Source organism: Ostrea edulis, chromosome 9, assembly GCF_947568905.1.
Source record: "Ostrea edulis chromosome 9, xbOstEdul1.1, whole genome shotgun sequence".
NCBI lineage: Eukaryota > Metazoa > Mollusca > Bivalvia > Ostreida > Ostreidae > Ostrea > Ostrea edulis.
The window spans coordinates 38465488-38493092 of NC_079172.1; the positions used below are offsets into that span (position 1 = coordinate 38465488).

The 27605-nt window shown below is 34.4% G+C and overlaps 1 protein-coding gene across 1 annotated transcript in view; it reads left to right on the forward strand.

Moving 5' to 3' along the window:
* The window catches only part of LOC125658207 (exportin-7-like), a 33157-nt gene continuing 5552 nt past the window's right edge, over positions 1 to 27605 (forward strand). The window contains exons 1-25 of the mRNA XM_056149141.1: positions 1 to 52; positions 2992 to 3138; positions 3275 to 3368; positions 4655 to 4725; positions 5777 to 5872; positions 7593 to 7670; positions 9753 to 9902; positions 11763 to 11889; positions 12296 to 12369; positions 12680 to 12799; positions 13292 to 13438; positions 14493 to 14668; positions 14981 to 15038; positions 15408 to 15540; positions 16972 to 17077; positions 17387 to 17522; positions 19630 to 19703; positions 20801 to 20945; positions 21241 to 21400; positions 21673 to 21740; positions 22380 to 22468; positions 24427 to 24617; positions 24833 to 24887; positions 25409 to 25568; positions 25977 to 26115. Coding sequence (XP_056005116.1) covers positions 38 to 52; positions 2992 to 3138; positions 3275 to 3368; positions 4655 to 4725; positions 5777 to 5872; positions 7593 to 7670; positions 9753 to 9902; positions 11763 to 11889; positions 12296 to 12369; positions 12680 to 12799; positions 13292 to 13438; positions 14493 to 14668; positions 14981 to 15038; positions 15408 to 15540; positions 16972 to 17077; positions 17387 to 17522; positions 19630 to 19703; positions 20801 to 20945; positions 21241 to 21400; positions 21673 to 21740; positions 22380 to 22468; positions 24427 to 24617; positions 24833 to 24887; positions 25409 to 25568; positions 25977 to 26115 — 2809 coding nt within the window. The 5' untranslated portion in view covers positions 1 to 37. The remainder of the gene's footprint in view (positions 53 to 2991; positions 3139 to 3274; positions 3369 to 4654; positions 4726 to 5776; positions 5873 to 7592; positions 7671 to 9752; positions 9903 to 11762; positions 11890 to 12295; positions 12370 to 12679; positions 12800 to 13291; positions 13439 to 14492; positions 14669 to 14980; positions 15039 to 15407; positions 15541 to 16971; positions 17078 to 17386; positions 17523 to 19629; positions 19704 to 20800; positions 20946 to 21240; positions 21401 to 21672; positions 21741 to 22379; positions 22469 to 24426; positions 24618 to 24832; positions 24888 to 25408; positions 25569 to 25976; positions 26116 to 27605) is intronic.

The following is a 27605-nucleotide window of genomic DNA, read 5'->3' on the forward strand; positions in this document are numbered from 1 at the left end:
CTTAGCACGTTGAAAAATTTGAGAGGGGAAAACAAAAATGGCGGAAGAACAGGTAAGATAGCACAAAGTTATCTTGCAAAAAATGCTTGGAGGTTGCGTAACTGTTGTTTTTAAGAGTCAAAATGAATGATTTAGAATCTGTCATAGGTATTACATAATATGCACACCTCTTTGAAATTTTTCGAGCGTCTGAATAATGCTGTTTTCGTTGAAATTTCTGGAGCCCGATTTTTATAAACATTCTTAGCACACTTCAGTTGATCGCGAAAATTATATTGTCAATGACATTAAATATGTATATTTCACAAGTACAGTATAACTTTAAAAGTTTAGGGTACTTGACAATTAACACTGTTGCAGTACAACCCGACCCATTTTAAATGGTGTTTTCCCACAGGGGCTCGTTACGAAAAAATTTTCTTACTAAAATTTGACATCGTCTATTCTATATATACACAAGGGAGGAATCAGGAATTCCAAAATCGCTGACTCAAATTTTCATTTGTCTCCTTTTTATATGAAAAGGACATTAAATCTTTCAATCCCAGTCTTGATTGATCGAGGAAAGATCATAGATTTTTAAAAATACCTAATATCTGGCAATAAATATGAAGAAGCAATGCATTTTCTGTCGTTTTCGAACCATAGGAACCATAGGAACGTTTCCTCAATCACCCAAAATAGAAAATGTGTTCTTATTGGTAAATTCAATTGTACACCAAACCTGAGCTCAAAGGCCTCTCAGTCACCTGAGTATGGTAGCAGGTAGTTCCGTCCCCCAGTCGGTCCGTCCCATGGTCGATTCGGCCCATTTTGCTTAGTCGATCCGGCCCCTCCATTTTTTTAAATCAAAGATATAATAAATGATTATTACTTAAGAAAAAGGTAAGTTTTTGCATATATATATATATTGCAGTTATAGTTATCAAAATTAGATAACTGCTGAAGTTAGATGTGTAAATAAAATTGTTTATACAACCCTTAACTAGGATTTATAATTTTTGTTGGAAGTGTGATGGTTATGAAAATGTGTGCTCATTAATTATTGTAAAAACATCGTTATTCAACTATGTATAGCAATCAATGTAAATGTGTGTCCCATGTCCACTGATCATTGTGAAAACAGTTTTTATAACTGCATTGTTGTGCAACCTTTGATCATTAATTACCAGCTTACAGTAACCTAACTATTAGAAGTTTTTGGGGTTGTTTTTTTAACTCCAGAAGTTTAAAGAATTGCTCATGATTTAGAATGTGGCAGGTATAGAAATATTCCAAGAAATGACAGAGTATGTAAATTTTGTCTAAAAACAAAAGGTATTCTTTATATAATATTGTGATGCGTATAATGATCTTAGAAAAAGCTGTCAAATATCAAAACATTTTTTGGGAAATACTGAAAGCTTATTTCAATATGGAGGAACAAATACCTTAAATGCTTTGGCAAAGTATGTTTTTCTTGCTTTTAAAAGAAGAGACATTTGTTATGATAAACAGTCTCAAGAAGATTAATATACATTACCTGTGATCAAGGTTAATTAGTCTGCAATCAAGCGATAAATACCATAGAGCATATTAAAGGATGACTACCTGATGACAGAAGATATCAGCGGCACACACACCATGAAGATGAAATGCACAGATGAATTAAATCAATTCAGTACTGTAAATAGCACTTGAAAAAATATTATTTTTTCTGGGCCGGATCGACTAGGGGACGGATTGGTAATGGGACGAATCGACTAAGGATTGGATTGATTATGGGACGGAACGTCTAGAAAGCCCTGAGTGTCATACCCCATACATATTCTCTTTAGAGAAGTCAAGAGGCATAGCCTTCATCGACTTCTCTTTGCAAGCATTCATATTTTGATTCTGGAAATGTCGGCGTCAATGACGGTTTATGCTTCGACTGACCTTTTGACTCAGATGCAGGGTTGGCAAAAAAGTGGTCAATATGAGTATTGACTGGACCGGTGGTCAATACTGGTTAAAACCGGTCAATACTGGTTAATACTGGTCGATTGAAAATTATTTTGTCATTATAGTCTTGTTATTTATTTTAGTCTGTGTTATTTATTTTAAATGTTTAAGTGACCATTATGGTAACTACTGTAATTCATAACATGCACTATCAGTTTATAATATACTTATAAGTCATAATATTAAATAAATAATGTACAAATGACTTTAGAATTGGGGATGATGTAAAAGGTTCTGTTCAAATTCCTTAGTTTAACAAGAACTACCTATATAAGTATTTTTTCATCAATCTTCATTTTAACTGTTGAATAAACATTTGAAGGGGTGGGTTGGTGATGTTTTCATAACAATAACAGGCACACTGGTCATCTCTGGTTCCACCCTATGCTTATTAACATCTGTCAACTCTTCTTCCTGTGCTCAGGTAATGTCCAGCTACCTTTTATTCTTAATCTGCTCAGGTACATGTATTAAGAAGTCTGTCTTCAATCGTCAAGCTATGCTATAGAACTGTGACCCTCTGGTAGGTATTGAACATATTTCGGTCAGTTTCAGCAAACCAAATATATTAAACTTGTGAAATTACATTGATTATCTAATAAAAAATATTAATCAACAATTGATCCATATAATGAAAAGACTTACTTTATCTTTGCATCTTTGCAAGAAATGTACAAAAATAGGAAAATAGACAGTTTAAATCACAATTGACCATTATTGACCAGTATTAACCACTTGGGGAGTATTGACCAGGACGGTTAAAACCACAAGGTTGAAATTTCCAAGGTAGAGCAAGTGAATTTCACAGGCTGGTGGTCACTTGCTTTTGGACGAGTGCTTAAAAAATGAATTAGTGAGCCACTGCTAGTACGCAGATAGAAAATTCTTTAAAATGTGGTGTTTGCTAAAAAGGTTTCAAGCGCTTGCAAATGAAATAGTCTTGCGGGTTGAATTTAAGATTTAAAGATGGTGAACATGATGAGTCATTCTTACACTGTTTTCATGCAGGAGCTGCTACAGCTGGAACTCCTGTGTAAACAACTTTATGAGACTGCTGATGCGAATCTCCGAACAGAGGCAGAAAAGGCCCTGGTGTCCTTTGCCAACTCTCCTGACTGTTTGAGCAAGTGTCAACTACTTCTGGAGAGAGGAAATGTAAGATAAACATTCCAAGGAAGTACAGAGTTTTTATGACCCCAGAAAAATTATCTCTATATGCATTATGAACTTTGAATTGGAAAGCTTCTCGTTTACACAGTAATTTGTATTTCGAATCTTGTTATCTTTTCAGTCTCCTTATGCACAACTTCTTGCAGCAACAACATTAACGAAGCTGGTATCCCGGCCTAATGTAACTCTTCCATTGGAACAGAGGATTGATATCCGTAATTAATGTTTTTTTTACACCACATCTCGACAAATTAAAACCATCTTACATCAGGGTTTCAGATTGAAATCAGGAAGTAAGGCCATTCTGTCTGAAAAGTCCCCAAGTTATAGGTCAACTGATTTTTCATGGGAATAGGGAAAGCCAGGCACTTTAAATTCAATTTGCACATTTCTTTCTGAGAGTTACAGGTAGCCTTGCTATATGTTTTTGACACATCTCTTTGAGTAGGTTTATTGGAGTCGTTTTTCATGCTAGTTGATAATTCTTAACTTTAAAAAGAATTTGCTTTCCTCCAAAAACTGCAAACTTTCTTCTTAGGTAGCATTTTGCATGCATTACACTATATCAGTAGAGTAAATTTAGTGCATTCGCAACAAGGTATTAAATGAAGCAAGCTGGAGATCAAGATTGGGTGATGCAATCTACATTCACGGAAAGCAAGAAAATAAATCAGTCATAGAAATACATAAATCATGATATGTCGGGTTGTTACACATACGATTTAATTGATCATTCTGTCCGCTCAGTATTTAAACTTATAGGCATTTTGGCAGTATAGTTTTCTTTATCTTTGGTCATTTTGATTTTTTTTCATCAGTAAATGGCATTTGGCAGTATGAAACCTGGTTATGTTAAGTAACTTGTAATCGCGTTTTACTCACAAGAAATTTGTTTTCTTGTAAATTCTCTTGAAAATATTCATGCAATAGGTAATGTGGAAAACTTATGACAACATGATTGCTAAAACTTTGGAAGTTTAAACATATATAGTCAGACTGCAACAGATACCCAAAATAACCGAAAACTACGGGTCATGTTGATTGGGTCGAATTCGGTTCCATTATTCCGTATTTGAGTTTGACTCCAGTTTATACGATAGAATCTTTATTAGAAATTTGTTTAAACAATATGCCAGTATGCAAAATGTCAGACATTTAGAATACGCCACAGGATCAACATCGTCAATGACAAAACATTGAAAGCATGAAATCAAATGGAAACGAGTAGAAGTGACAATGCTGTTTCTAGTACCATGGATGTCGAGTCTAAACCAGAGTCCACATTCGCGAGTAAACTTTTGTAAGAAAATACAATAAAGGTTTTATGATTTTATTTTGTATATTAGATTTTTAAAATAGCTATATAGACCCGAAACGAAATACCCAAACCTGAATTAAAAAATCCTGACCTGACCCGAAAAGATTTGGAACCATGACAGCCCTAATATTTAGGTAATGCGTAAAGTCTGTAGATGTTGATGACTTTGAAGTTTTGTTGTAGGGAATTATGTCTTGGGATACCTGGCGACACGCCCCAAGTTGGTGCATTATGTTTTGCAAGCCTTAGTACAGGTAAGTAAGCTTAATTACAGGTGTGGAATGGATGTCTATCTACATGGCACAAAAACATGTACATTAGATACTTGTTATAAAGATATGTAAATTAAGATACTTGTTATAAAGATATGTAAATTAAGATACTTGTTATAAAGATATGTAAATTAAGATACTTGTTATAAAGATACTTGTAAATTAAGATAATTGTTATAAACATGTGTAAATTAAGATACTTGTTATAAATATACTTGTAAATTAAGATACTTGCTATTAAGATACTTGTAGGAGAGTGTTATACAAGGCCTTCATGCTTTTTGTATCTTTGTCTAGCATGTCTGTTCTTGTCAGCAGTATATGTACTTTGTCCTGTTAATTAGTTCCCTGTCCAGCAGTATATGTACTTTGTCCGGTTAATTAGTTCCCTGTCCAGCAGAATATGTACTTTGTCCAGTTAATTAGTTTCCTGTCCAGCAGTATATGTACTATCCAGTTAATTAGTGCCTTGTCCAGCAGTATATATATTTTGTCCAGTTAATTAGTGCCCTGTCCAGCAGTGTATGTACTATGTCCAGTTAATTATTGCCCTGTCCAGCTGTACATATGTACTTTGTCCGGTTAATTAGTGTCCTGTCAGCAGTATATGTACTTTGTTCGGTTAATTAGGGCCCATTGTAGTGGACTTCCAGTTGTGGTTGCTCTGTCCAAAATGGCATCTGTCCTTAGATTATGTTTTCTTCGGATAAGGCCCATGCAAACTATAAAGGTAATTTAATGATGTTGACCAAAGTTCAATGTCAGATCTTAATGCAAGGTCATTGTTCCAAAATGTACATTTCCCTCACAGTGTTGAACAGTTCTCGGTGTATTTATTTCGTTTGTCTGCAGCTCTGACCTTGGTCATAACTTTTGAATTTACAAGATTGAGACTTCTTACTTGGTGAAAGGTCAAGGTCAAAACTGTCCTGCTGAGAATTGTGAAGTTGAAATTTGTCACAATGGGATTTGGTCATGCTATGTTCCACAAGCACATCTTGTTGCTTTAAAGAATGCTTTCCTTTCATTTTAGCTCTTTGCACGGATCACCAAACTTGGATGGTTTGATATACAAGACAAGGATTATGTATTTCGTAATGTCGTCACGGATGTGACAAAGTTTATCCAAGTAAGTATTCAGAAAGTGGTGGGGTAAAATTCTATATGATTGTGAATGAACAAGATTAAACATGATAAAAATAGTACTTTCCCTGAGACCTATTTTAGACAGATTCCATGAAAATTTTGTGAGATTATATTAATGCCAGGTGTACATAGAAAATGAACATTGCTGGCATCATATATGCAACTGTTTTGATGTGAAAAAGCTTGACATAAATGTACCTCTTCTTGTTGTATTGTTATTATTACACTTACCTGTACATGTATATACATTGAATTTTCTTCTATATGTATTTCAGTATTCACATATCACACAGTTGAATGGTTGAACAATAAGGATATACTGTACATTTTTAGGTCACCTGAGTTTACTCGGGTGACCTATTGCAATTAGTTTGTCGTCCGTCCTCATGCGTTAACAATTGTACATTCTTAACTTCTTCTTAATAACTATCCTTCCAATTCTTTTCATATTTGTTATGAAGCATCTTTGGGACAAGGGGGACATAAACTGTAAATTTCAGGACTCCTGGGGCCTTAGGGGCTGGTCAAAAACTGCCCAAAATCAACAAATTTTCAAAAATCTTCTCAATAACCACACACATGTAAAAAAAAAAAAAAACTAAATACATAGTGATGTAGAGCAGGAAGGCCTCTACCAAAATTGTAAATTTGATGATCCCAAGGGTTGGGATTTTGGTACCAGGGTGGGACCAAAATGATCAGTTATTAAATGTGTGAACAATAGAAATTTTAACTTCTTGATAATTATCATTCCAATTCTTTTCAAATTTAGTATGAAGCATCTTTGGAACAAGGGGAACATGAATTGTAAATTTTAGGATTCCTGCACCCCTGGGGGCCAAGGGGCGGGGCAAAAACTGCCCAAAATTGACCAATTTTCAAAAATCTTTTTCTCTAGAACAGCACATGTTCAAGAAAAACTAAATGTATAGTGATGTAGAGCAGGAAGGCCTCTACCAAAATTGTAAATTTCATGATCCCCGAGGTAGGGGTTCTGACCCTAGGGTGGGGTCAAACTTACTATACAGTTTTTATGTGTAAAATAACATCTTCTTTAGTGTTATTGATACTAAATTGAAACTAAACAAATATTTAGAAAGAGCAGGTAGTTCTTTACCAAAATTGTAAATTTGATGATCCCTGGGGTAGGGTTTCTGACCCCAGGGTGGGGCCAAACTTAGTGTGACATTTATGTGTAAGTTTGCTGATACTGTATAAAATCTAAATACATACTTAGGAATAGCAGAAAAGGATGTACAAAAAAATGATGAATTTCACAACCCAGGGTTTTGACTCTAGGATGGTTCAAATTAGTCATATCTTTTAATGTTTTAATGTTAATACACCTATTATATTATATATGAAAGCCTTTCATCAGTGTTGTATGCACTTTTGAGGGCACTGAATATTAAGAACACAACTTGTTCTATACTGTTGCTGAATATTAGAACTTAGCTTAGATATTCAGAACAGAATTTTTTTTCTAGGTTTCATAGCCCTTGAGAGTAGTGATACTTTTTCACTAGTACTCAGGTGACCGATAAGGCCCGTGGGCCGCTTGTTTTAATTAATCGCTACTCCCTATGTTCTTGACTGAGGTCCTTATTGTATCAGATCCAGTATCATTTCGAATAATGAGTCACTTCTTGATGTCAGTTAGTTAAATAATAAAACTGTTTTAATGCTGTCTTGATATTTTTTAGAGTGGGTCCACCCAGCATGTAATGATAGGAGTTCAGCTGCTGTCACAGCTGGTGTGTGAGATGAATCAGTATAACGAGGTAAGGAGGGAAGGTCTTCCTTTAACTATGGACTTATCATCAGGGTATTTTACTGGTGTGAGACATTACTTGAGAAACAAATGAGATATAAATTACCTGTATATTATCTGGTTGTGACTAGGCTGTGGAATTGAGGCTTTCATACCCCCTGCAAACTTTTGGAGGTGGGGGTGGGGTATATACTTACAAATCACCCTTGGATTGGTTAATTTTTGCGAGACAATAATTTTTTGGTGTGCTGTGAATTTGAGGGCATGATGTATAACTATAAAATTCACATAAGTTGAAAATTGAAAATTTCACGGTGTTTTCAACCAATTTTAAATTGAGAGTTTACTTATATTTTATCCGATGCTACGTGTATCAGAATTTTTGAGGTGTAAAGTCTCTAACTAGTAGATAAGATGTATGGTCATACAGTAAATGTGATGAGCTTGACATGATTTTTTTGGTCCCATGTTGTCAACCGTTTTCGTTCTCCGTAGGATGACAATGAGGAGGAGGTAATACGAGGTGCTTTAGTGTGTCTCTGTGTCATTTGCCTGAAAATAAAAATTAGCAAAAATCAAAACTGTAAAGTTTAAAAGTGAGAAGAATTATATTTTATAGATTTAGAACATTTAGTAGAGTTCAGAAAAACAAACAAGCAAGGCATACGAAAAAGATGTCAGTATAAGTTAAATGATACGACAGATAAATTTTCATACATATATACATGTATGTGTGTTTTTCATAGTATTTTATTACTTACAAAAGTGTGTTACCTAGCTCTGTGGACTGATAATTTTACATAATGCTCACAATTTGTCGACATTAATTTCATTTTGTGTTTTTAAAGTCTTCTTTGTGCCATCAGAAATCGCATAATATTTTTTTTTAAATGGTGCTTAATACTGTCATTTCAACCAATGAGATTTCAATTGAAAAAGTTGAGGAATTGTGTAAAATCTCAGTCTTTATAGTATGTTTGTTGCAGTTATTAGTCTGGCATTTTTTCACACCACCAACAAAACTTTTAATAATGAAAAAAAAAAAATCACAGTTTTATCTTTACTTTTCAACATCACTACTAATTAAAGTTTGGGGACAAAGGATATTTTTTCTAACTTCATCAATGGCATTATGTAAAGTTATTGCTGCAGAAATAAGGTATATTTTAGTATGGATCAATGTCTAATTTTGAAGATTTTTATATACTTTTCATAATTAGCTAATTAAGATTACATTTTGACAGAAAATATTAAATTGTATTAATAGCATATCGCAGTTTTATAAACAAAATTTGAAATTGTAATAATAGCATATTGTAGTTTTATAAACAAAATTTTATTACTTTGTTCCTCTGATAGCATACACAATATTTACTGGTGTAAAAAGTCTTCCTTAATGATCTCCCATTCAAAATTTCTATACCACTTATACTGTTTAATGTGGGGGTAGGAGAGGGGGTTCCCTGGTAGTATTTTAACAGGAAGTCTCTAGATCAAAGGCAGCAATGTTAGTCAATAAATCATCTCACACATGCTTGTGGAACTTCTCTTGAATACATGTAGCAGATTTGGCCTAAAATAATGGTTCACCTAGTATAAGTATAGGTCTATATAGTATAGCAACTCTAGTGGATTTTTTAAGGTATTAAATTTTATTATGAATGATTTCACGAAACTGTGAACTTGTGAAATAAAAAATGAATCTTGTAATTCTTTTCTTGATGGCTGTATCATAGGAAAAATTGGACGGGAAATAAAAATCATATCTTGAAAAATTCTCTATATATAGATTTCTATATGTTCCGTAATATTTGCATAAATATTGCCTTGTGAATGAATGATCAATGAAAATCTCACTGGAGTAAAGTCATATGAATATTTCTTGATTTACAGTACCTAAACCTTATTGTCTAAATGTTTGTATCTTTAGGCAGTACCAAACATTTGGTAACTCAGCTCTAATGTTAAAAAGATGAATTGTAATATCACAACCCTCATGAGAGGAACAGTGTATTTCTAAAGAATTGAAATAGTACAGGAAAAATGGCACATACCGTGGATAATTCATGAATTGTTTGATCTTTGTTGGCAGGCCGACTCCAGCAGATCGCTGACGAAACACAGAAAGATTGCCTCCTCGTTCCGTGATCTCCAGTTATTTGAGATCTTCCAGTTATCTTGTGAACTGTTACAAACAGCTGCTGGAAATATAAAGAGCATGGATTTTTCTGATGACTCACAGGTGAAGATTTGAACGAATATCAGTTTGTATTTCCATTTCTGTTTTTGCGAAATGATTTATTTATTTGAAATGATTGTCATATCCTTGTCCCGAGTCTGTCCTCTAAGATCAAATTCCTACTGCATGCTATATAGGGCTGTGCGGTGCACCGAAAATTTCGGTGCACCGCGATTCATACCATTCGATTCGATGCACCGATTACAAATTCCGGATTTCGGTTCGGTTCGGTTTAGATTTTACTTACACCAAAACAACAAATATGGCGTCCGAGTGATGTTGAAAACGTGGTTTTTTATGCAACTACTGTGTTAAGAGTTAGCATTTTCACCACTCAGATACCAACAGAATATGGTATCTTTACATGACATATAGCGTTTCTGCCTGTGGTGGAGTGAAATCAACATCGTAGGTAATGACACAGATTTGACAGTTAACATGAGAGAAGTAAATCAATAAAGGAGAGATTTTCAAAGACTCTCAATTGATAGAATTGTTGAATTTTTGCATATCAATGAAAACAATATCATATACATTTTAGATTCACTATAGATTTGTTTAATAATCCAAAACTTATGCAGCACATTAATATAACAAATTTTGATAGACTGTCAGTGTTTTCTTTTTTCTATCAAAGTTATAAAATGCCATTATGAATAGATATGATGTTTACAAATGACAACATATAGTTATATAACTTGAATTAAATCAAATCAAATATGCTACTCATTAAAATTGTTAATTTGTGTGGTGTCATTAGATAAATTGGACCTAACATGAACCGAATCGAAAATAACCGAACCGTGCTGTTCTGAATCGAAACCGAACCGAATCGAGCTAACCCTGAATCGTCCCAGCCCTAATGCTATATGAATTCAGTAAAAAGTAATTTCCTTCACAGAAAATTTCATGTTTCAAATCTGCTTTCTAGTTGCCTGCAAAGAATATTGGCATATAGTAAACACTGTTATAGTGAAGTGTTGGGGACGTCCAATTTCGATTCGTTATAAATTTAATTTGTTATATGCATTCGATGAGTTTTAAAACTAGAGAATAAAAATCACTTCACTGTAAGTGTGAATTCATTGTAAGTGTGGTTTTGTAATCATGTTTTACTGTATTCAAACATGATTTTTCTCTGCTTTAAAGCGGAATTCTGCTTTTTTGGACTGGAAAAATCGTTCTCTATATAACAATCCACCTCTGTAAATTTTTAGGTTGTTCAAGAAATTGCACCATTTACAAATCTTATTTTCCAGAAAATTCAGTTTTGACTTGAATTTTATATAGCTGTCAGTATTTCCTCCTTGTATTCTTCTCGTTGATTGGTCAAATCATTATAATATCACCCAATCTCCATATGAGTGAAATATTCTCGTTGAGAGAGATGTTAAACAAGATACAATCAATCAATGTTACCCACAAAATGGGCACATTAATATGTGATTTTGGTGATTAAATAATTAATGTCTTGCAAGACAATGATGATTCTTCCTTCTATATTTCTTTACACTAAAAGTGGTTATCTAAATGCAGTTTTATTAGGTTTCTCTTGTTTTTGTACAAAATATTATTAGTCATTGACATATACATGTATATTCCCATGCTATTGAGATTTTGAAGAAACAAAATGGTTGCCATCACTTTCTCAGCTAATGCCCCTTTAAGTCTACCAAAGTAAAATTAAAGGCTGCTTTTACAAGGCAAGGACTGAAAAAACAACTTCTGTGGCACGTTTTATAAAGTTGTCAAATTTGTATTGGGGGAGGGGGGTGGCTCTTGCTTTGTCTGACATTGAACACATTCTGTGAAACATATACATGTATTAAATAAACATGTGAATTGTGTGATTTGTTATTTCAGCATGGGTTGATTTCACATGCTCTACGCTTGGCTCGCAACTGTCTGACCTTTGATTTCATCGGCACTTCTACAGACGAGACGGCTGATGACCTCTGTACAGTTCAAATCCCCACAGGGTGGCGATCAGGTACGGACAAACCTCCAACAGTAGGATTTGTATTCTTACTTAGAGTTATGTAAAATGCATTTTTCATACGCCAGTTTTGTCCAGATGTTTTGATATACTTGTAAAATGGATTAAGTATCATGTTTTGGACATGTATTAGATTCACATAATTGTTTTTGATTTAAATAATTGTCTCCCACACAGAGGACCACAATTGTTTATGTTAGAAAATTGTCTCCGTTAGGAGGAAGGATACAGCATCAATATTAAAGAAAGAAAAAAAACAACCAAAAAGCAAATGTTCTGAGCTTTTGTTGTCCCAGATTGCAGTTTGTGTTGTTTTAAAATCTATCTCTTTATTTACCAGTATTTTCTCACCTGAACTGAGTATACACATATAGATAAAACTTTGGCGTTTCTTTTCCAGCTTTCCTGGACGGAGCCACTATGGAGCTGTTCTTCAGTCTGTACTCCAGCCTTCCCCCCTCCCTCTCCTCCATTGTAAGTTCACATTGCTTAAATTACCATTAAAAGAGATCTATTCAAGGACAGAAGTGCATGACCTACAGTGTATACGTGTTTAAAGTTAGTGTATGATGTACATATATTATACCTGTTCTATGTCCGTGAAAGGCCCATTTGCATATGAAATTACCTGCATACTTGTACTAATTTACCTGTATACGTCTACTAATTTACCTGTATACTTGTACTAATTTACCTGTATACTTGTACTAATTTACCTGTATATTTGTACATTATATGCAGTATGATAGTGTTTTATTAGACTTTTTTCTTACTTTCCCATCAGGCCTTGTCATGTCTTGTACAAATAGCATCAGTTAGACGATCATTATTCAACAACACAGAGCGTGCCAAATTTCTTAATGAGTTGGTGACAGGAGTCCGGAACATATTGGAAAATCCACAGGTATGGCGGCTCCAGGTTTATACAATAAGTCATGCTCAAGGTGTGTGCAATACACAGATCTACATTGAATTTGGACAAATTGCCAGAATTGTACTTACAAACTGATATTTTTATTTTCAAATAATGTTTAGAATGAAATTTAATAACAGAGGAACAAAAGTACTGAAACTTCACAAGAACACAATTTACGTGTTATTTTGCAGACTTGAATCATTTGCAAAAATTAACTTCTTGTGAATAAACTCGTAAATATAGAAGACTTCAGTAGCGAATAATGATTTGCGAAGGTTATTTGTCATAAATAAATACACATTTGTATCCTAGTGAGAATAGGGTCTTGTGAAATAAAAGTGATGGGATGTAATAAAATTGCTTTCATAGGAAAAATATGTTTTGCTCCTCCTAGTTTTGGCATGGATGGATAAATCCATGTGCTGGACTGAATGTAGTGTTGTTGATTTCCACCTTGAAATTGTATTAATATTTTTGCAGGGTTTAACAGATCCTAGTAACTACCATGAATTTTGTCGACTCATGGCAAGACTAAAGACAAATTACCAGTTAGGAGAACTAGTAAAGGTTGTGAATTATCCAGAGCTTATCAAACGGATTGCGGAGTTCACGGTCACAAGTCTAAGGGTAAGGAGGCTACAGAACATTTTGTTTGAATTTCTGTTTTCTATTGTGAGAATACCACATTCATCACAGTGACAAGGTAATGTTGTTTTATGATGGTTGTGTTTATAAAAGTAAATGTAAATTGGATACAGTGTAATGTGTTCAACACACTGGATATTTAGTGATTCAAACAAAGCACAAGCATGGCTTGTACTGATCTGTAAAATGTATGTACATATCCATGGAATTAAGATGATTACAAGGAAACACTCGATAAATACTTGGGATCAGTGTGTGTGTGTAGATAAACAAGACATGGGATCAGTGTGTGTGTGTAAATAAACAACACATGGGATTAGTGTGTGTAGATAAACAACATATGGGATCAGTGTGTGTGTGTGTGTGTGTAGATAAACAACATATGGGATCAGTGTGTGTGTAGATAAACAACATATGGGATCAGTGTGTGTGTGTGTAGATAAACAACACATGGGATTAGTGTGTGTAGATAAACAACATATGGGATCAGTGTGTGTAGATAAACACAACACGTAGGGTTAGTGTGGGTATAAATAACACATGGGATTAGTGTGGGTGTAGATAAACACATGGGATCAGTATGTGTGTAGATAGACACAACACATAGGATTAGTGTGGGTGTAGATAAACACATGAGATTAGTGTGGGTGTAGATAAACAACACATGGGATCAATGTGTGTAGATAAACAACACATGAGATCAATGTGTGTAGATAAACAGAACACATGGGATCTGTGTGTAGATAAACAAAACTCATGGGATCTGTGTTTGTGTGTAGATAAACACAACACATGGGATCAGTATGTAGCTAAAATCACATGGGATCAGTGTGTGTAGATAAAAACAACATGTGGGATCTGTGTGTGTAGATAAAAACATGGGATCAGAGTGTGTGGATAAACAACACATGGGATCAGTGTGTGTGTGGATAAACAACACATGGGATTAGTGTGGGTATAAATAACACATGGGAGACACATGAAATCATTGTGTGACAGACAGGATTTATTGTGACACTATTTTGTAATTTTTTAGCAAATGTGGCAGTTTGCCCCCAACAGCGTCCACTACCTGCTCAGTCTGTGGCAGAAGATGGTGGCTTCAATGCCGTACGTCAAAGCCAATGAACCACATTTACTGGAGACGTACACGCCGGAAATCTTCAAAGCCTACACCATGTCACGGCTAGAATCTGTCACTGTCGTTATCAAGTGAGTGCAGTTTGATTGTGGTGGATAGGGAAATGTTAAAGTATCAGAATTCTGGAAATGAAAATATCAGAATTCTGGAAATGAATATATCAGAATTTTTGAGAACCAGGCACATTGTCTGATGAGAGTTTATTTACTCTGATACAGAAATTTTTTTCTTCCAAAACTCACTCAATGTTCTAGCTAGTGAATGTGGCTGTGTACAAGCACATAAAGATTGCCACAATGAGAGATGGATTACCCCAAGATTTGTGGAAGGATGAAAGATGTTTTCTACATTTACGTCATTAATTATTCTGAATGTTTATTTAGAGATGGATTAGAAGATCCTCTAGAGGACCACGGGATGATAAACCAACAATTAGATCAGGTCGGTAAATCTCATCTTCATACAATTACTTGTCTTTTCACAACTTCACTATAAAAACATTTTCAAATGTTTCGATTACAGTGCATGATCAAATGTTCATAACAAATAATTCTAATTCCATGTATGTTTGTGACAAAGAATTCTAAGGATATGTATGTTTATAACAAAGATTTCTAATTGCATGTATGTTTGTAACAAAGAATTCTTAATTACATGTATGTTTGTAACAAAGAATTCTAATTACATGTATGTTTGTAACAAAGAATTCTAATTACATGTATGTTTATAACAGAGAATTCTAATTACATGTATGTTCGTAACAGAATTCTAATCACATGTATGTTCGTAACACTGTTTTTATCTCTGCAGCTGTCCACCATTGGGAGATGTGAATATGAGAAGACATGTGGTCTCCTGGTACAGTTATTTGACGAGGCAGCGCAGAGATACCAAGAGGCAATCAACTCGGGAACACAAGGGGTAGAGGTTACAATGCAGGAAGGTGAGGTCCTCCATGGAGATGGGTGCTTTGAAAGTCAGTACTTCAGCTCCATCTTTTGCATTTTAGATTAATAGACAAGATTTTCAGAATCGTGGTTTCGTATCGCACTAGTATGATGATTTACAGTATAAACACATAAATTAATAGTCAATTTTGTATTGCACTAGTATGATTACAGTATATACATGTAAATTAATAGTCAATTTTGTATCGCACTAGTATGATTACAGTATATACATGTAAATTAATAGTCAATTTTGTATCGCACTAGTATGATTACAGTATATACATGTAAATTAATAGTCAATTTTGTATTGCACTAGTATGATTACAGTATATACATGTAAATTAATAGTCAATTTTGTATTTCACTAGTATGATGATTTACAATATATACAATGTACATGTAAATTAATAGTCAATTTTGTATTTCACTAGTATGATTACAGTATATACATGTAAATTAATAGTCAATTTTGTATTTCACTAGTATGATTACAGTATATACATGTAAATTAATTGTCAATTTTGTATTGCGCTACTATGATGATTACAGTATATACATTTAGAGTAATAGTAAATTTTGTATCGCACTAGTATGATGGTTTATGCTTAAACTTGTGGAAGCAGTCACCTTTATTAAGCAATTGCCTGTCGTGTGCGGCCACTTTTCCTCCCAATGAAAAACTACATGTAATTCTTTTAAACAGTCACTGGTTGACCACTTGATTCACATCTGGGGTTTTTATAATGGGATTTCCCAAATGTGAGGGGATTCGGAATGCTTTTTAATTATGTACATAGCGAAGCATGCGAAGTGAAGGGTTGGTAAATATGATCTAATTGCACATAATTAAGAATTTAGATAATTAAGAGTTCATATATGGGGAGGTAAGCAAATAAATAATTGAACTGTACTTGTTTTATATAAAGCGAGGGAATAAAGGTGTTGAAATATTACAGTAGAATTGGACATAACGAGAAAGGTTGTGACAAATCTATCAAAAAGAATGGCAGGGATAATAAATGATATTGAAAATAATGCAATGGGTGAAGTGAAAAGAAAACATCAGAAGATGAAAAGTTATTTAGAAAACGGACGATGGAAATGAATATATGATACAAAATGTTACGTTACAAGAAAGGAACGATATGTTTGTGTTCTTCTACAGCTAATTCAATTAATTTTACATGATTGATATTGTGTAAATCTGTGACCCTCTATTCTGGTAAACACTTTGTGTGTTCTTAAAGGTGACTGCTTTATACAGGTTTGACTGCATCTTTAGATGCCAGTTTGTTATTTTTAGATGCCAGTTTCTTATCTTTAGATGCCAGTTTGTTATTTTTAGATGCCAGTTTCTTCACAGGAAGAGAAAGTAGTGAAGTTCTCAAGTGTGCTCATTTTATGGATCAATTTCATGTTTGTAGGTCGGTTATCGTGGTTAGTGTACATTATTGGAGCTGTGATAGGGGGACGGATTTCGTTTGCCAGTACTGATGAACACGATGCCATGGATGGGGAGCTAGCTTGTAGGTAAGGCAGATAATTCTGAAAAAAAAAGGTCAAAGGTTGATTTACTTGATTCAGTGATAAGAGTTAAAATTACTGTTATTACAGTTTTTGTAACTTCTTTAAATCACATGTGTATATATTAAAAGCGTGAGCATGCGCCACTGAAGTTTGGCAAATGGAGGGGGGGGGGGGAGCTGTGATTTTGAATTATCTACATGTATATTGCTATTTTCATTGTACAGTACAGGATATTGAAGTAATAATACAAGAGTTTAAAAAAATGGGTTTTTTCTTGTATACTTTGTTTAAATTAAAAATTTTGTATTTCAGGGTGCTACAATTAATGAATTTAGTAGACTCCAGAATAGCACAGTATGCATGTGAAAAATTAGATTTGTCCATCCTAAGTTTTTTTGAGCAATTCAGAAAAATTTATGTTGGTGACCAAGTTCCTAAAATGTCTAAGGTAAGATTAAAGATAGATCAGCCAGAAAACTTCTTTAAATTCATAAAGTTTTGCACAAGAAATACATATATATGCAAATGTATATCATGAAGCAAGTCTTGCTTGGTATACTGATTTATGTGAAGTAACCAAGGTGTCTTGTTTGGTGTACTGATTTATGTGGAGTAATCAGGTTGTCTTGCTGTATACTGATTTATGTGGAGTAACCGAGGTGTCTTGTTTAATATACTGATTTATGTGGAGTAACCGAAGTGTCTTGTTTAGTGTACTGATTTATGTGGAGTAACTGGTGTCTTGTTTAGTGTACTGATTTATGTGGAGTAACTGGTGTCTTGTTTAGTGTACTGATTTATGTGGAGTAACTGGTGTCTTGTTTAGTGTACTGATTTATGTGGAGTAACTGGTGTCTTGTTTAGTGTACTGATTTATGTGGAGTAACTGGTGTCTTGTTTAGTGTACTGATTTATGTGGAGTAACTGGTGTCTTGTTTAGTGTACTGATTTTTGTGGAGTAACCGAGGTGTCTTGCTTGGTGTACTGATTTATGTGGAGTAATAATAATAATAATAATGTCTTTTATTTAAACAGGAAAGCACAAGTAGTTTAAAAACTAGTTTACATTGTGGTCCTGAAAACATATATACAGACAGCGGTAATATACAGATACAATCTAAAATAGTATATGAAGGTATGTTGTATACATACATGTACGCTATCTACATATTTAAAACTGAAAATAAATAAATAGATAAATAAAAAAAATAATAAAACTGAAAATAATCAAAAACAAATCTATATGGTTTTAATTTCCCGAATAAATTTTTTTCCGAAGATAAGCGGATTTAAAAATTTTCAATGTTGGGTAATATTTTAAAAATTCTGGCATATCGTTCCATAACTGTGAACCATAAATTGTAAAGGATCTTCTAAAATGTTGTGTCTTTGCTCTCTGGATGTATAATGAATTACTTTGACTTAATCTGGTAGATCTACTGCTAATTTCATGAACATACTGAAAAACATCTAAATAATCGGGGATTAGACCATGTAAAACTTTGAAGACAAGAATGATAGATCTATATACAAAATAGTCTGACAGAGGCATCCATCTAAGTTTCTGCATCATTTCTGTTGTAGGTGTATAAAAATTTCTATTTAAAATCACTCTAGCAGCTTGCTTTTGAAGTTTGCATAATTTGTAAAGACTGTCGTTGTTTTTCGTTTTGCCCCAAACAGTACAACAGTAGTTAAAATGAAGAAAAACAATTGTAATAAAAATTTTCAGTAATAATTCAGTTGACAAGAATGAATATAATCTAGATAACACACCTATTTTGCTTGCAAGTTTTTTGGATAAAAATTTCAACATGTTCAGACCACGTGAGACATCTGTCAATATAAACATCAAGTAGTTTTGCACATGATACATTTTCGATGGTGATATTGTCCAACAATTTTTTATCTTTTCTCTGTACCAATTCTCTGTACCAACTGAGGTGTCTTGCTTGTACTGATTTTTGTGGAGTAACCGAGTTATCTTGCTTGGTGTACTGATTTATGTGGAGTAACCAAGGTGTCTTGCTTGGTATACTGATTTATGTGGAGTAACCGAGGTCTTCAAATGCTAGCTGATCCGCAGGACTGTAGAACTTGGCTGCATAACATGTTCTGTGGATTGTTAAAAAAAAATTGATGAAATTATCCAAATTGAATTGTACACTAGTTGAAGTCTGATTGGGCAGTTAGGCTGTAAATAAACCACTGATCAGCTGATCAAAATGCATGTTTGTCAGTCAAAATAACATGGGACTCTAATTTTGGACATAGGGCGCTGTAATTTTTATGTTTATTTTTGTCTTAGTGTGGCAATGTGAGAGATTTTTGCATCCTCACAGGAGACAAATTTGGATTCTTGTTTCTAGGAACCTTCTGGTTAACGCAGGAAATATGTGTGATTCACTGTAGATAGAAACAATGCAGGAAATGTGTGTGATTCACTGTAATATGAATGTCTCGTGTGTTAAAACTACAAATGTGTGTATATATTGTATGACGTGTTGTATATATTGTATGAGATAATTGACATTGTATATGATGTATATTTGCAGGTTTATCGACGTTTATCAGAGGTGTTAGGATTAAATGATGAATCTATGGTACTGAGTGTTTTTATTGGTAAAATGTAAGTATATTTCCATGCTTCCATTGTTCGTACAGGTATATCTTCCATAATTTAAACACTAGACATCTGTATTTGAGAATGTTTGAACCACTCAATTGCTTAGCATCCGCCGTATCCGTCTTGCGTTAACAATTGAACTCTTTTAACTTCATGATAACTACCACTCCAATTCTTTTCAATTTTGGTATGAAGAATCTTTGGGACAAAAGTGACATAAATTGTAAAATGCAGGACTCTTGCACTCCTGGGGCTTTAGGGGCGGGACAAATATTGACCTTTTTTTTTCTTCTCTACAACTGCACATCTGTAATAAAAACTAAATACATAATGATGATGTGGAGCAGGAAGGTCTCTACCAAAATTGTAAATTTCATGATCCCCCAGGGTATTCTGACTCCAGGGTGGGACCAAACTTGGTATGTAGTGCTTACATGTATGTTTAAAACATTGAAATAACATCTTCATTAGTGCTTTTGATACGAAATTGAAATTATATGGATAATTAGAAAGAGCAGGTAGCCCTTTGTCAAAACTGTAAATTTGATGATCCCAGGGGTAAGGGTTTTGGTGTCAGGATTGGCTCAAACTGGTCAATGATGAAATGTGTTAACAATTTAAAATAATGAACAGAATAAACAAGGTCCGGAATGCACAGCATTTTTTTTTTTATATGAATGATTTGAAAAATCTTTGGAACTGAAATGTCCTGTAGGAATATATGTAATATCCAGATTAGTACAAAGTTTCTGTCTGTAACATGTATTTTTGTTTGTTCTGTTGGAAGGTCATTGTTATCAATAAGATCTGAAATACAACAAAACAGAAAGATGTATTGCTGACAACATTTGTGAATGTTAATTTACTGAAACATTACTCATTGTAGCTAAAAACAAAATCTGCCCCACAAATGATATTTCAAGAATGAATTATTTTGTAGAAATTACCTGTATGTATGAAAGAAAGCACACAAATTAAAAAAAAATTTCTTTAACATCATAATCTCTATTGCAGAATTACAAACTTAAAGTATTGATTTCTATAACATCTATTGCAGAATTACAAACTTAAAGTATTGATTTCTATAACGTCTATTGCAGAATTACAAACTTAAAGTATTGGGCCAGAAGTGAACAAATAACCTGGAAAACATTACAGCTGCTGAATGATTTGTCTGTAGGATACAGTTCTGTTAGAAAACTAGTCAAATTAGATGCTGTACAGTTTGTGTTAAGTAATCATACGGTAAGTGAAAGACAATTTCTTACAAAAGCGAGTCTGCTATTGAAGGGCACACTAAAATGATTAAATTCAATGGTAGATCTAGAATCTGATACAAAAGTGATTAAATTCAATGGTAGAAACTGATCTAGAATCTGATACAAAAGTGATTAAATTTACTGGTAGAAACTGATCTAGAATCTGATACAAAAAGGATTTATAGTTTTTCTGCCAAAATTACCACTTGTTGTCACAGATGCATTGTTTTAATCGACATGTATAAGTTTATTTTGCTTTACATGGAAAATTCTTATTCCAGAATGAACACTTTCCATTCCTCGGTTTGAACACGAACAATCGATCGTTCGCAGACATGCGATGTCGAACCACCTTTTACACAGCATTAGCTCGGCTTCTAATGGTGGACCTTAGAGAGGACGATGAAGACAAGTTTGAAGAGTTTATGATTCCTTTAACATGTGAGACACTTTCAAAACTTTTGGGTTTTTTTTAGTGGGAAATTATGTGATCATTTTGGTCCAGTCGTATTGTTGTTTTTTTTTTTATAGGGAAGAAAAATGTACATGTATGAAATAGAATATGAAGCAGTGTCTTTATAATGAAATGACAGACTCAGGAGTTTCATAACCAAGAAAACCCTCAGTTTGTCTAGAAGTGTTATAGTTTTAAACATGTGATTTTTACATGACTTTTCAACTGTTTTTAACTGTTATGTTGGTTTCTTTGACAGCTGCTTTTGAGTCCGTGGGTACAATGTTAACCAATATGGACACACCTCAGAAAGAGGATGAGGCCAAGGTTAGTGGGCAAAGACCAGGAACTTTTCAGGGTGTATCAAAAACCAGGTTCACTTTTTTGAGTCAGAATTTCAGATTTTTACTATAATTTTGTTCCTTCTTTTTTGGTTTGTTTGTTGATTTTTCAAAATCAAGGTCAAACTTCATAGGTAATTTTTTTGGCATAAAACAAGACACAGTAGAAACAGGCTAGGATGATCAAACTTGATATGCATATTCAATCATCAGACAAACTGTATTATAGTATGGTGCAGTGTTTTATGTTTGTATCTATGTTGTCAATCTGTTCGTCCACTAGCACCTTGTTGGAAAGATAAAGGGTACTTAAAATGCTAGTTGTCAAGGTTAAAGGTCAAGATCATCCTTAATGGATAATCATGAAAGAAAAACTAGTAATAAGACTATGGTCATCTAATTTGGTGTACATGGTGTAGGTAGTAGGTACTAAGTATATTTTAAAAAGGAACAATTCTGCTTCTCTGGTTATTGTTCATATTACAAGGTATTCAATAAGAATAAGTTTTTGATGGTGATTTAGAAATCTGATATGTGTATTCCATAGTCTGTGACTGGGTGTGCTGTTTTCTTCCACTATCTGATTATTCAAAGTTACCATGGTATTTTGTTTTTTATTTAACAGAGAGCTGTCGTGGGATTGGCCAGAGATTTGAGGGGCGTGGCATTTGCCTTTAACACAAAGACAAGTTATATGATGTTTTTTGATTGGATGTATCCTTCTCTTCTACCGAGATAACGCAGAAAATACCAAAGTTTTTTTAGCTCACCTGAGCTGAAAGCTCAAGTGAGCTTTTCTGATCACCCGTATTCCGGCGTCCGTTCGTCCGTCTGTCCGTCCGTCTGTAAACTTCACATTTTCAACTTCTTCTCAACAACCACTGGGCCAATTTCAACCAAAGTTGGCACAAAACATCCTTAGGTAAAGGGAATTCTAAATTGTTAAAATAAAGGGCCAGGCCACCTTCCTAGGGGAGATAATCAAGAAAAGGTAAAAATAGGGTAGGGTCATTAAAAAATCTTCTCAAGAACCACTGAGCCAGAAAAGCTGAGATTTATATGAAAGCTTCCTTATATAATGCAGATTCTAAATTGTTAAAATCATGGCCCCCGGGGGTTGGATGGGGCCACAATAGGGGATCAAAGTTTTACATACAAATATATAGGGAAAATCTTTAAAAATCTTCTTCTCAAGAACCACTGAGCCAGAAAAGCTGAGATTTATATGAAAGCTTCCTTATATAATGCAGATTCTAAATTGTTAAAATCATGGCCCCCGGGGGTCGGATGGGGCCACAATAGGGGATCAAAGTTTTACATACAAATATATAGGAAAAATCTTTAAAAATCTTCTTCCCAAGAACCACTAAGCCAGAAAAGCTGAGATTTATATGAAAGCTTCCTGATATAGTGCAGATTCTAAATTGTTAAAATCATGGCCCCCGGGGGTCGGATGGGGCCACAATAGGGGGTCAAAGTTTTACATACAAAAATATAGGAAAAATCTTCTCAAGAACCACTGAGCCAGAAAAGCTGAGGTTTATATGAAAGCTTCCTGATATAGTGCAGATTATAAATTGTTAAGATCATGGCCCCCGGGGGTCGGATGGGGCCACAATAGGGGGTCAAAGTTTTACATACAAATATATAGGAAAAATCTTTAAAAATCTTCTTCCCAGAACCACTAAGCCAGAAAAGCTGAGATTTATATGAAAGCTTTCTGATATAGTGCAGATTCAGGTCTGCTAAAACCATGCCCCCCTGGGGTAGGATGGGACCACAATAGGGGATCAAAGTTTTACATACAATTACTGTATATAGGGAAAATCTTTAAAAATCTTCTGCTTAAGAACCATTGGGCCAAAGAAGTTCACATTTACATGAAAGCTTTCTGACATAGTGTAGATTCAAGTTTGCGAAAACCATGGCCTCCAGGGGTAGGTTTGGGGCCATAATAGGGACTACGGTTTTACATACAAATAGATATGGAAAATCTTCTGATATGGACCAAGGTGACTCAGGTGAGCGATGTGGCCCATGGGCCTCTTGTTTGTACAAGTGAAGTTTTTCCTCACAAATTGATGAAAGAGTGATAGTGATTTAGATCTACTCTCTATTGTGTGGTTCCCTTTTTGATTAAGTTTATTCTGGGTCCCTGAATACTTGTGTTTCGGGGTCTTTTTTTAATGCCCCTTATCAATGATCGAAGTTTGTCCTGTTTGTCCATCCAAAATTTTAACATTGGTTATAACTTTTGAATGGTGAGTGATGGAGTTCTCATACTACATTCTTTGTGACAAAACCTTTCATTTGGTACCAAAGTTTTTGACTTTGTTACCTTAGTGTTTGACCTACTTTTAAGAAAATTTAAGTTAGGCAATATCTCCCGAACTTTTTAAGGTTACACTTTCATATTTTTTGTGTATATTCCTTATGAAAAGACCTTTCTAATTGTTAACCACTAGGGACATGGTGTTCCACAAACACATTTTGTTTCATTTATTTTCCAATCGCAAAGCTGCTGAATGCATGGTACAAAGATTACACTCAGACAAAGCAACTTGTATTTGGTTTTTTAATGAGCAGGCAATTCCAAACTAGGCATTAATACATTGATCATTGACTAGTGCTATTTTTAGACATGTTTAGGAAGTTTTGCTTAACAGTGTTAGGTATCCTTCATATACCCCCATTCTTCACCGAGCCATAGAGGTATGGTACCATGAACCAGCTGTCACAACCCCGGTGCTGAAACTGATGGCTGAGTTGGCTCAGAGCCGGTCCCAGAGACTATTGTTTGATGTATCCTCCCCCAACGGGTACCTCCTCTTCAGGGAGGTCAGCAAAATGATTGACAGCTATGGTTAGTCTCTATCCATGATATTTACTTTCGCGAAATTTTCAATTTTTATTTCCTTATCACCAAAGGTTGGTAGGGCACATGCATGTAGTTTTGTTACGAGATTGAAGACGGGGCATATTGTTGGTCTGTTTGTGACTTTATCCTGAATCTACAGAATGTAAATAAATGTTTCAGTATGATTTTATCATTTGAGGAATGCTTTTTTTTCTTTTCAGGATCACGATTATTAACAATAGGAGAAGTTCCGAAAGATCAAGTATATCCCATGAAATATCCTTTGTATAAAACCACCAGGTGTTGTCAGTTCTATTTTTGGAAGGAAATCAATCTTAATAAGAGATTGTGTTAGAAGAAGGGGGATTGGGGCCAAGGGCCTAGAAATTGAAAACCTCTAGTGGTCCCCATGTATAATGATAAAGATTATAGATCAACTGTCAAAGAAAAGATTTTACTTCTAACAAAAAGAAAAAAAAGATTTTAATTGTATTCACAGAAAGAAAGATACTAATTATATAATGAATAAAATTGTTTTAATATTTCTGTCAAAATGGTCATTTGGTATTGGGGAAAAAAACCCAACAGCTATTAAATGATAGCAGATCATTAATAACTCTCCATGGATATACTTGATTTACAATGTTTCCAAAAGAAATGATAAAATCTTTAGGACAATGATTTTATCAAATGGAAAGTCTGCTTTATTAAAACTGATGCTCATACTTTAGCACCCCACCCCTTCCCTTAAAAATATCGGGTAAAAATCAGGAAAACTTTTCTTAACTTCTTTTGACATTAAAAGGTGTATCTGTGTGTTTCTCCATGCTGAAGGCAGCCCTCTGTGGTAATTATGTCAACTTTGGCGTGTTCCGTCTTTATGGCGACAATGCGTTGGACAAGGCCTTTGGAATGTTTGTTAAACTCCTTCTCTCTGTATCCCAGAGAGACCTCATGGTAAGGAATTGGAATTTTGCTCCCATGTAAAACAGTAAACAATTGATATTCATCTTCTTGAAAGAACTACTCAGAACAGAAAAGACAACTTAGATTCTGATCATAAAATGAATTACAGTCTGATTGCAGTCAAAGTTTTTGAGTATTGTAGATTCCTTATTTTACGCAAGAACTTGATATCGCGAAATGACTCATATACAGCAATTCACAAGATTATGAATTTATGAATGGTGTTGATCAAGAGTTTTTACATGTAATTAGCAATATGAAAATAAAAGCAATTGATTAAATTTTGCAAGTGATGCTTCTCACAAAATATATGTGAGAATAAATTTCTGCATGTATTTAGGAATTTAGACTATTTACTTTTATATCTTTCTGCATTTCCGCCCCACTGATGTTTTACAGGATTACCCTAAGCTGAGTCAGAATTACTACAGCCTACTTGAGTGTTTGGCAAATGACCACATGGCCTTCATCAGTAGTCTAGAGCCACAAGTCTTTCTGTATATCCTAGCCACGATATCGGAGGGCCTTACTGCTTTAGGTAAGAGTTAGTAAGTTAGAGCCACAAGTCTTTCTGTATATCCTAGCCACAAATCGGAGGGCCTTACTGCTTTAGGTAAGGGTTAGTAAGTTAGAGCCACAAGTCTTTCTGTATATCCTAGTTACAGGTCTAGGTAAGAATTGGTTGTATAGAACAGCTAGTGTTTTTCTACATTCGAGTTACTATGTCTAATGGCCTCACAGCTTTTTGTAAGTGTTGGTAGTTTAGATCTTTAAGTCTTGGTTTACATCCTAGCCACGATGCCAGAGGACCTCGCAGCTTTACGTACATGTAAGTGTCAGTAACTTAGATCCATCAGGCTTTGCATACATCCTAGCCATAATACACGAGGGTCTCGCAGCTGTTGGTGAAAGTTGTAGCTTAAATCGTTAAGTCTTGCTTTACATCTGTAGTAGCTACAATGCAGAAGGGCCTCGCAGCTTTTTGTAAGTGTCAGTAACTTGGGTCCATAAGGCTTTGTGTACATCTTAGTCACAGCTGTAGGTAAAATTCGAAAGCTTAGGACCAAGTCTTTTTCTGTATCCTAACAACAATGTCCTTACAGCTTTAGGTAAGGGTTGACAACGTAGGTGTAATGTGTGTTGATCATGATCTTTAGTCTGTGGAATAATCATAGATCTTTTGAAATGGTGAAGTGCATAAAGTTAGTTGAAGTATTCTCGTATCCTGTCGATTTTCCTGGTTTTCACCGTGGTAATGGGTTGCAATACAAATTTTCCCGTGTTTTTAACAGTATACAAATGGAGCTCTGTTGAAGGTAAGATACAACTCCAGAATTGTTTGGGACTTGATTTTATTTTTAATAGATGGAATTACATGTGTTTCCTCCATTTTATTTTCATGATTTTTAAACTTCATTTTTTGTTCCCCGTCACAACACGAAGGGGACATAGAAATACCGGTGTCCGTCCATCCCATTTGACTTTATGGACGCAACTCCTCGGAAACCACTCAACAGATTTTGTTCAAATTTTGTAGGATTGTTACTCACCATATGTAGTTGATCATTTTCCACCGCAATTTTCATTCTACAAATTTTACAGGAGTTATGATTCTTTTGTGCTTCCACTTTTTTTGTGGTGGCAGAGGATATATGGCTATGCATAGCAGTCTTGTTAATTTAAATTTTTTTTTTATCATTTCTCATTTGATGGTCTATATATTTTGGATTATGAAAATAGTTTAGGGTAGCTGTATGTGATATTGAACCTGATCCTGTAAGGTCATACAACATGATGATATAATTAACATCAAATCATTGAAAAGTGACACAAGTCAGCGTTAAAATTCTTTATCTGATACATGGTACAATGATAAAAATGCCATAAAATTCTTAGACAGAGAGTTTAATTAATGTGCACACAAATGCATCTAATTCACTGGGATGGGGACCAGAGCAAGACATGCAGGTTACTGAAGATCGTCATAAAATGATGTAAACATTACTTTTAGGAGTTAAGTCTTTGATT